Raw genomic sequence first — 10,550 nt, 5'->3', positions numbered from 1 at the left:
TTGTGATGATGATGGTAAGTATGGTGATAATGATGGTGGTGATGTGGGTCGTGATGATGCTGCTGATGGTGATGATAATGATGGTGATCATAGTGGTGGTTATGATGATAGCGGTGGTGGTGGTAGTGATGATGATGGTCGTGATGGTGGATGTGATACTGGTGATGATTATGGTGGTTTTTGTGGTATTGATGATGATTGTGATTATTGTGATGATTTGTGGTTTTTGTGGTATTGATGATTGTGATGATAGTGGTGATCATGGTGATGGTAATTATGTTAATGGTGTTGATGATTGTGATGATAATGGAGTGATGGTAATGATGAAGATGATCATGATGGTGGTAATTATGACAGTGGTGGTGTTGGTGGTGTTGGTGGTGGTGCTGATGGTGATTGTGGTTTTGACAGTGATAGTGATGATGATGTTGGTGATGGTGAATGTTGGTTTTGGTGGTGTTGATAGTAATCATGATGGTGGTCTTGATAATGCTGTTGGTGTTGATGGCGATGGTGTTGGTGAGGACTATGGTGATTATGATGGGGGCCGTGTTGATGGCGGTGATGATGGTGATGGTAGTGATGATGGTAGTGATGATGGTGAATCGCAGGGATGATGAGGCATGGTGGCGTGAGTGCGCACTGCAGGTGAAGGAGCGGCCACACGGACTCTGGGGCTGTGCTGATTCCCCACTCAGATTTCAATCAAATCCCTCAAACTTCTGCACCGGCGACATCGCTCACGCACACCAACCTTAACCTCACCCCCTCCGTTCCACCTTCCCCTGACGCTCACTTTACCCTCTCCTCACCACCCCCCTCTCCTCCGTTTCTAGAGTTTCTGTCTCGGTTTCTTGGGCTTCTATCTCTCCTCATCCTCAGGATGCACGACTCAGATCCACGATCTCCAATTGATCATTAAAAATCCGCATCCACATCGCAGGGTAGAGAGGCTGCAAGAATCTCTGCCGAACCTCATGGATCACCTCCATGGAGTCGGCGCGGTAAAACGCCAGGAGCCCCCCCTCCCAGTGCAGGTGAAGCCCGATTCTGCTGGGGGAGGGGGCCCCCCTCACCGACAGTGCAGTCTTCACTCCACCATGAAACACTGAGAACCTGTTATACCATTTCTCTAAACACCAGGACGCGTCGCTCCCTCCCAGCAGCTGTGCAGCACCACTCCCTCTCCGTGGGATCATCCCGTACGCGACTCCAACCCGACACAGCCGCGCGTCCCCCACGTCCACCTCCCAGTAGTGGTAGCCCGACGAGAAGCTTTCACAGCACAGGGCTTGTGTACAGGCATCAAACCGGTGTGGGTGATCGGGGCGACCCTGGGAGGCACGGACTGCTGTCATCGTCCTGAGATCCGAGGAGATCTGGAGTTCGTTATGAGCTGAGTTTGTGTCCAGAGTTGGTGAACATCCGTCTGTGACAACAGCGATGACAACATCACAACAGAACACCATCGTCACCATTATCCAGCATCACCACCATCAACATTACCATATCCTACCATCATCATCACCATCAACAACAATAACATCACAAACATCACTAAGCATCCTCCCCATCAATATTATCAATGACAACAACATATACCTCACCATCATCAACACAATGAACATCAACAACATCACTATCGCCATCAGCAACATTACAACCATCATCATCACCACCACTAGCACCATCACAAACATTCACCACTACCATCACTACTATCACCACGATCATCACCACTATCCCCATCACCACCATCTTCGTCAATATCACCACCATCACAACCATCACCACCTACATTATCACTAATCTCACCATCATTACCACTGCCATCACCACTACCAACACCATGACCAAACCCATCACTCACATTATCAGTAATATCAGCATCATTACCACTATCCTCATCACGACCACTGTCACCATCATTATGACCATTACCAGCATCAGGAACTCATTTTAGGTTGAAACTGCCTAGCAGAGACCCAGGACTGGATCAGATATCACCTGCCACTGATGGTAGCCATGGCGGATAATCAAACCCAGGTAACTGGGTTCATAGTGAGGTGTGCTATCGCTCCCCCCACGCATACACAGGCACTCACTGCATCTCAACATCACAATTACCCCTGACTCACTGATTATTTACCCAAGAACTCCACACTGAGTCTCATGGCTCTCTTAAAAAGGGTCCTGGAATGGGATGTGAACAAAACAGAGATCCCTTGTGTAGACTTCACAGACTATTGGGACAAGTGTTGTCCGTGAGCGTCTATGAAGGCTGGCATGGCACACAAGGTGGGTGACCAGCACCACGTCCGACCACCTTTGTCTCCCTAGTGGCGAGTTTGTTTACACACCGCATCAGGTTTCAGGATGTAAACAAAGACATCCCCCATGTAGCCTTTACAGACTGTTGGGGAAAATCAGCAACGTTGAAGGCTGGGATGACACACGAGGGGGTGGATGGCCAGCACTACGCCTGGCCGCCTTTGTCTCCCTAGTGGTCATGTTTATAAAATTCGAGGTAATTATTTGAGGGTGAGTCGACCTCGTGCACACACATTTTACTGTCAAGATGGCCCCATCACCCATGATTCACACTGAAGAACTCACACAAGAGTTTGACTGCAGGTGTCTCCAGGACTTGAAGCGAGGCAATGTCCTCTTGGCTGCGAGCTGAGGGTGGAGCTGCTGTAACCCTCCCTGTCCTGTGAAAGCAGAGCAGACATGGCTACTGTCTCACATAGAGCATCGTCACTCACAGGATCATCACAGCTCCATCACATGGACACTCATCACAGCATCTTCATGCGTGGGATCGTCACAGCTCCATCTCACAGGCACTCAAACACAGCATCACCACACAGAATTACTATTACCACACAGTATCAACATACAGCATAATCACACAGCACACAGCATCATCACCACACAGCATCACCACACAGCATTACTATTACCACACATAGCATCATCACAGACAGCACCATCACACAGCATCACCATCACACGGCATCATCACACACAGCATCCCCACACACAGCCAATGTCTCACTGCCCGCACCCCACACTCAGTCCCATGTTGTCGTGTGTCGAGTCGTGAGTGAAAGTCGTATTTTACCTGCGCGTCTCCTCCAGGTGCCCCTGTGGGAGAGAAAGATGCGTTACTGTGACTCTACCTCCAATCCCTTGTGATCAGTGGAGTTCCCACTACAACACCGTGGAATATAAACCCCAAAGTCTTGGCTTATCACCCTATGATCATCAACACTGACTTACGGGGCAAATATTTCAGTGAGACCGGTTGATAGTCAACCATAAACTATTTTTATTTTTCCAGGTAAGGTCCACGGAGCTATTTAGCTCTTTTTCAGAAGCGACCTGGCCACAAATAATAGCTCAACGAAATGGTTCTTCACGTGCAAATTTATAGCAGCCCCATACTCGAAACGCACGTTTACAAATGTGGAGTGAAAAACTGGAGGACCAGGAGAAAAATCCATGTGACCATGGAGAGAGACATGAAAACTCCAAATATATAAGGAAATCAGGTTTGGGATAAAATCCACGACCTGCGGTATACCAGGCGAGGTAGTTAACATCTCGCCACCTTAATGAGGACCAACACTGATTTGCTGGGCAAATATTTCAGAGTGAGACCGGTTGATATTGATCTGTGTTGAGAGTAACTTAGGACTGGTAATATCTGGAGTTACCAATGCACATGGTGCAGGTCTTGTAGAAGTGATGTTCAAGACAATGATATCATTAATAAGCGTATGAGACCATATTTATTTTATCATCCCTAATATGAACAATGAAGGTAGCGCATCCAAGTGGAGGTACACATAGTAGGAAGCAGAGATGACATCGGCTTGTGAGCAGTTCGCTGGTGGATTGTTGCATCGCGACATCATGAGATGTGGCAATGGCTTGAGGAGGTCTTCATCCATCCGTGGATAGATCATGGCTGATGATAATCATGACTTCCGTGTACATTGTTGTTGTATAGTTGATTTAAAAAAGTTAAATTCCATTAAATTCACAATGAAACAAACTGAATGGGAATCTGTTAAAGGACGGAAGAGAGAATTCATTTAACTGAGAAAATATGAGCTGGCCTTCTACGTGGCAGCCACTGGAGCTGTGATGCGAATCCATGAGTGGAGCGGTGTTCTCAAGCCCAGTGGATGCGAGCTCTCATTCAGTAGCCTCCCTCTGCTGCTGCTGGTGAGAGGGCTCTGTGCCAATAGCGACACTGGAGACTCATCGCTCACCTGCAGGAACGCGAGCGAGTTCCTCTCCTGCACTAGGGCCTGCAGGCGAGTGGCTGCTGCCTGAAGCTCGCTGATCTCATGCTGGTAGTGAGCGATCTTCTTCTCGACCTGGGACAGCAGCTCGCGCCCTTTCTGCTCCATTTGCTCTAAAGCCGCCTTCTCCTCCACATCCAACGCTGCTCTCGAGCGGGCGAATCTGACCGAAATTGAGGCCTTTTCATCTGTCACGGCTCCCTGCAAAGAGAAAGAAATGCCACCTCTGTTCATTAAATGTCTAGTCATTTGTGAAATGCAGGTCCGTGCGACCCGAGTGCAACTGTGAAGGTGCCCAGACAGTAATACGAGTCTGCAACACCGAGGCCTCCTTCCTCTGCCTCTGATAACGCCACTGTGTATTTTCACTACCACACGACTCCCCATAACTGGCGGGGCCTGTGAGGCAATGAAATTATCAAATACCATCAAGAGTACATTTAGCATCCGTGCCATTCTCATTGCTCAAGGCTATCAGGACAATGCTTTGTTTACCTTCGCATGAAGCGAAGGGAAATCTGTAATTCGCCTTCCACAATTTGAGCCTTAATGAATTGGGAAGTTAATCTAGAATTGAAGCTTTGTGACTGCAGGAATATCATACTCTTTGGTTGTTTCTGTAAAGTCACGTAGGTAGAAATAAAATAAAACAAATCACGACGTTTCGACTGCAACACAAGCATCCGTCATCACCACACAAAGAGAAACAAAGAGCCATACACAACCTAGAAGATGGATGCAAAAACAATTTAGCAATATATTAAAATACATCATCAACCAGTTTTAGTGTTTAACTGTGTTGTTGGCCGACTCTGGGTTGCATCGCATTATATTTCTAAGTTCAGCTAGGTTCGCGTCTCCCATCTTCTTGCTGTCTTTACCTCCTTGCAGTTTGCCGTTCTCTGTGTGCTTTACCACCGCCCTCTTCCTCGATGTACATGTCTATTACTTTTCCCTGCCCCCTCTCCCCCTTCTCTACAGCCTATATAAGTTCCCCCCCTCAGTTTACGTGTTTCGCTCTCTCGCATGCCTCTGTTTATCCCTGTATCTCCATGTGTGTATGTCTCTTTGCGTGGTGTCCCTCTGTGTGTTCCCTCTCTCTGCGTGATTCTCACCTCATGACGGCTGCTTGTGTTGCAGTCGAAACGTCGTGATTTGTTTTATTTTTATTTTATTTCTACCTACGTGACTTTACCGAAAGAACCCACGAGTATCATTGGGAAGTTAGGATAATTCATCTTTAAATGAATGTTTTGCATGTGAGAGAAAACCACATGCATGTATGGATTAAGAGAGGGGATCATGAAACCACTTGCTATACTGGCACCTTGGCACCCTAAAGCCTGATTAGTTTCAGTAAAATGGTGTACAACAGTCTGTGCGATTCACAAACTCTTCACTAGAGTATTGGATAAGAGGTACGTACCACCTAATCTGACCAATATAGACAGACGTTGAAGTGGCAAGTTGTATGGAGATATGGGAATGTGGAATTTACACCACTGATTTAGTTTCTCAGTGGAGAGGAGAACCACCTCTTTACTCGTCCTGACCGTTGTGGGTTTCGTCCCACAATGTGTTTGGAGCCAATGGAAGTCCACGTGAATGAATGGAGTTGTCCTCCATCACAAACCCTACTCAGGGTGGAGTCACGGGGTCATAGAATCTGGCCCAGACGCGGTACCTGCACGTCCCTGCCAGCGGCTTCCATCCGCCTCAAGGACTCCTCCACCTCCCTCCTCTTCTCCTCCACCGCCCGCGTCTCCTCTCCCACTTGTTTCTGTGAGAGACGTCACCAGGGGAGACTCCACTCACTTTCTGAGCGTCCCCTCTCAACCCCACTCCACACAGACCCCTCCGCAGTGACGGGGGCAGTAGCCCCAGTGCAGCGATGGAAGCTGGGGGAGCAAGCGCTGCAGCGAACTAATTTCACGAGGAGCTCAAACGTGCGCAGGGCTACCCGAGTGGTGGGCGTGGCTAGCCGAGTAGTTGGTGGACAGGACACCGCATCGGCGAGATGTTATCTGCCTTGCCTGCAATACAGAAGGACGTGGGTTCGACCCCGTGCCTGATGCCTGTTTTTGCACTTTGCATGTCTCTCTCCATGGTCGCATGGATCTTTCTCTGGGCCATCCAGTTTTCTGTCCACGTTTTGGAAAGTGCGTTTAGAGCATTTGGCTGCTATACATTTAGACCTGATAAGCCACTTTGTTGAGCTGTCATTTGTGGCCAGGTTTGTCTGTGAAAAAGAGCTACATAGCTCAGTGAGCTTCACTTGGTGAAATAAAAAAGAGTTTTAGTTAAGTTTTACATGGCACAAGGAACCGCTGCTATGTGACTGTTGAGCGTCAGAGAAATTCGGTAGAGAGAGTATTAATGAAAATATAAATGCAGTTACTTGGTCCGTCAAAATCAAGCAACATTTCTGGAATGCCAAGTCCAGTGACCTGGTAGCTGCTGTAGGGTGCGGTGCTAAACTGGGACAGAATGGCACGAGGCTACCAAGCGGTGAGCACTGCAGCTCACCAGTCCCAGTCGTTTTACATTTTGGGGAATGCTTCTCTATTCCACAAACCACTTTTTTGTATACAAACCACAGTCTATGTACCCACGTCATTTAGAGAAAACATTGTATGCCTTAGTCCCTCAGTTTTATAAAATATACTAAGACCACATTTATAAATTTGTCAGATATCAGGATTGATAATAACATGTTTTCATCTTCTCGGTTCTTTCGGTAAAGTCACGTAGAAGGGAAGTAATAAAATAATAAAAATAAAACATAATAAAACAATTCTCACGACGTTTCGGCCACAACGCAAGCAGTCGTCCTCAGGCGAAGAATGAGACACCATCAAGCTAGGAGCTTATATAGGTGTAGCGAGGAGGAGCGCCTTAACAAAAGAATGTGCATATGAAGAGGAATTTAGCATACCAATGGGCACCACCGTAGGAGGTGGGCGGAGGGGTTTCAAAGTCCCATTATGCCCATGCATTATGCAGGATCAACAGCACCACGGGGGGGGGCGCAAGGAACAACGTTAATAAAGGAAAGGAATGTTAATGATATGTAGCTGCATTTACCAAACAACCACGTAGAAAACCAAAGTAAAAACTACATAAAAAACTAAAATATAAACTGATACTTACTATACTCTACAATAAGCTGAGTTACTAACAACAAATAATAAATTACAATTCTACGTCGTAAGAAGTATATAATATACTTCCATCTAAACTTTATTCTCTTAGCATATACAGTACTATATACTGCCATAGATAAACCCAACATTAAATTATATACTGTATTGCTGTAAACCACCCTATACTTTATACATTTTAATATAACACTATGTATCATTCAACTCACCCTAATGTGTATCGAAATGGTTTATTTCGTCCTTCCAATGATTGCTAAGCCTGAATCCATCTTCTCGGTTAAAATTGTCTCTGTGTTTGTATATGTGGATCGCCTCATGAACGAATCTCTCATGATAGCCAGATGGCTTGCAGAGAACCTCCGTCTTGGAGAAGTCAATGTCATGTGAGCCCACTGAGTTGTAACAGTGGTCTGCCACGGCTGAGGTGTTTGTCCGGAGGTTCTCTGCAAGCCATCTGGCTATCATGAGAGATTCGTTCATGAGGCGATCCACATATACAAACACAGAGACAATTTTAACCGAGAAGATGGATTCAGGCTTAGCAATCATTGGAAGGACGTAATAAACCATTTCGATACACATTAGGGTGAGTTGAATGATACATAGTGTTATATTAAAATGTATAAAGTATAGGGTGGTTTACATCAATACAGTATATAATTTAATGTTGGGTTTATCTATGGCAGTATATAGTACTGTATATGCTAAGAGAATAAAGTTTAGATGGAAGTATATTATATACTTCTTACGACGTAGAATTGTAATTTATTATTTGTTGTTAGTAACTCAGCTTATTGTAGAGTATAGTAAGTATCAGTTTATATTTTAGTTTTTTTATGTAGTTTTTACTTTGGTTTTCTACGTGGTTGTTTGGTAAATGCAGCTACATATCATTAACATTCCTTTCCTTTATTAACGTTGTTCCTTGCGCCCCCCCCCCCCCGTGGTGCTGTTGATCCTGCATAATGCATGGGCATAATGGGACTTTGAAACCCCTCCGCCCACCTCCTACGGTGGTGCCCATTGGTATGCTAAATTCCTCTTCATATGCACATTCTTTTGTTAAGGCGCTCCTCCTCGCTACACCTATATAAGCTCCTAGCTTGATGGTGTCTCATTCTTCGCCTGAGGACGGCTGCTTGCGTTGTGGCCGAAACGTCGTGAGAATTGTTTTATTTTTATTATTTTATTACTTCCCTTCTACGTGACTTTACCGAAAGAACCGAGAAGATGAATCCCTGCAATCACGAAAGCTTTAAATCGAAACATGTTTTCATATTATTTCTGCACTATGACAACCTCAGCATACTTTATATTAGATCAAGGTTAAAATTTGAAGAAACAATGGGAAGCTGAGAGAGGAAAGATATAATATTTATTTAGATATTATTGTTCAGTTTGTACTGGGACATGATGACTTCATGCTCCCGCTCACACACGCAGACCGTCTCACCTCCCGTGTCTTGTGCTCATCCTCCAGCGTAGCCACATTGTGGCCCTTGTGGTCTCCTGCGATGATGCAGGTTGTGCAGATCAAGCTCTCGTCCTGTCGGCAGTAAAACTTGATCTTCTTTCTGTGCGGCTTGCATTTGCGGTCCTCAGGATTCGTGGCTGGATCCACCAGAATGTGCCTCCTTAACTTCGGGTTCTCCTGATGAGGCTTTACATGAGTCACACAGTAGGACATATCACACCTGAGGCAGGTCTTCGAGGCAGCGGTCGTGCCATCGTTGCAGAAGTCACACAAGACCATGGTGGCCATTTTCGCTGCGGCACTGCGCTGCTCCACCAGGTTGGCGAGTGTGAAGTTCTTGCTCAGCTTGGGCCTCTGAGGGAAAGTCACTCGGCACTGGGGGCAGGAGAAGGACTCTGCCACGTCCCAGGCGCCCTCCACGCACTCGAGGCAGAACGAGTGGCCGCAGCTCAGCGTGCAGGGACAGCGGTAGGCGTCCAGGCAGATGGGGCAGGTCAACTCCCCTGGAGCCTCGCTACCACTGGGAGCCGCACTCGCCATGGCCCTGTGGCTCCACTCAGAGAAGGCACTGTCTGTAGCTCAGGCAGTCTCTGTCTGTAGCTCAGGCTAAACGAGGAACAAACCACGTAAATGGGCAACAAGGAAGCAGTAAGTCTTTCAGTTTGATTTGCGTATCACCTCTACTCACCTCATTACAACCCACCTCACCTCATCTCACCTCACCTCTACTCGCCTCATCACAACTCAACTCACCTCAACTCGTCTCAACTGAACTGGCAGGGGAACGCTGCTTGTAAACTCGTTGCTCCCTGCCGCTCTACTCCACGAGATTGTTGTTGTTATCTTCATCTTTCAGCTTCACTTTTTTTTTTATAAGTTTAATGCTTTAAACTACTTCGTGAAAATAATGTGTTCCTGTCTCAAAGTCGTGTTCCAGTTGTCGAGCTGTGAGACACTGGTAGGAGTTGCCGTGTTTAACACGGTCACGTGCCTGGGGCTCAAGGTCCAGTTTGTGGAGCCACTAACCACCGGGCGAGGCCCTTTGCTGAACCCGGCACCGTGACCCGCTCATGTGGGCAGGGGGCAGGCGCCCCAAGGGTAGTGCGACTGTATCACATCAACATCAGCGCATAAAAAATAAATAGGACCTTTTTTTGCCGGTATCAAAGTTTGAGAAAATCATAATAGGTTTTACCCTTTCTGGCAATTAAACTGGAGTTATGTTCAGATTTTCAAATACCAATAGATACCTTTTGCAAGGAATAAATTGCTGCATTAACCACACACAATACTTGCAGCGAACATGCAAACAAACATGGCTCTGTTAATATATAATGCATTGTCTTTGAAACGGATTGGCCTACACCAGAGAGTTTTCTTTAGGGCCTAGTCTCACCAGTCTCAGACCGGAGAACGCCAAAAGGTGAAATGTGCAAAGACAATGCTCTATCAGGGCATTTATAGCTGTGAGTGAGCAGCTACAAAATGAGACCCGAATCGCTATTGCAGCCATGCTAATTGTGAGGGTTGCTCTTTTTTTACTTGGGAGAGAGAAATGAGTTAGGATCCATTTTATCTGCCGTGAAATTACCTTTATTTTGT

General features: G+C 46.4%; 1 protein-coding gene across 1 annotated transcript; it reads right to left on the bottom strand.

Moving 5' to 3' along the window:
- Positions 1 to 878: 878 nt before the first annotated feature.
- Positions 879 to 9,488, bottom strand: LOC144952637 (E3 ubiquitin/ISG15 ligase TRIM25-like). Its single transcript, XM_078883115.1, has 6 exons — positions 8,928 to 9,488; positions 5,998 to 6,093; positions 4,281 to 4,514; positions 3,125 to 3,147; positions 2,617 to 2,711; positions 879 to 1,429 (listed from the first exon to the last, which is right to left on the bottom strand). Exons 1-6 carry the CDS (start codon positions 9,486 to 9,488, stop codon positions 879 to 881), a joined length of 1,560 nt encoding a protein of 519 aa, XP_078739241.1.
- Positions 9,489 to 10,550: the final 1,062 nt, after the last annotated feature.

The sequence above is a fragment of the Lampetra fluviatilis genome, chromosome 69 (genome assembly GCF_964198595.1).
Source record: "Lampetra fluviatilis chromosome 69, kcLamFluv1.1, whole genome shotgun sequence".
Lineage (NCBI taxonomy): Eukaryota > Metazoa > Chordata > Hyperoartia > Petromyzontiformes > Petromyzontidae > Lampetra > Lampetra fluviatilis.
Note: the sequence above shows the minus strand (reverse complement) of the source record. Positions and strands in the feature narration are given on the sequence as shown.

Excerpts from the sequence above, each read along its gene's own strand:
- LOC144952637 (XM_078883115.1), bottom strand. The coding sequence starts at position 9,488 with ATGGCGAGTGCGGCTCCCAGTGGTAGCGAGGCTCCAGGGGAGTTGACC. Across the intron at positions 3,148-4,280 it reads ACTCGCTCGCGTTCCTGCAG|GGGCACCTGGAGGAGACGCG; the intron begins GTGAGCGATGAG and ends TCTCTCCCACAG. Across the intron at positions 2,712-3,124 it reads CACCTGGAGGAGACGCGCAG|GACAGGGAGGGTTACAGCAG; the intron begins GTAAAATACGAC and ends CTGCTTTCACAG.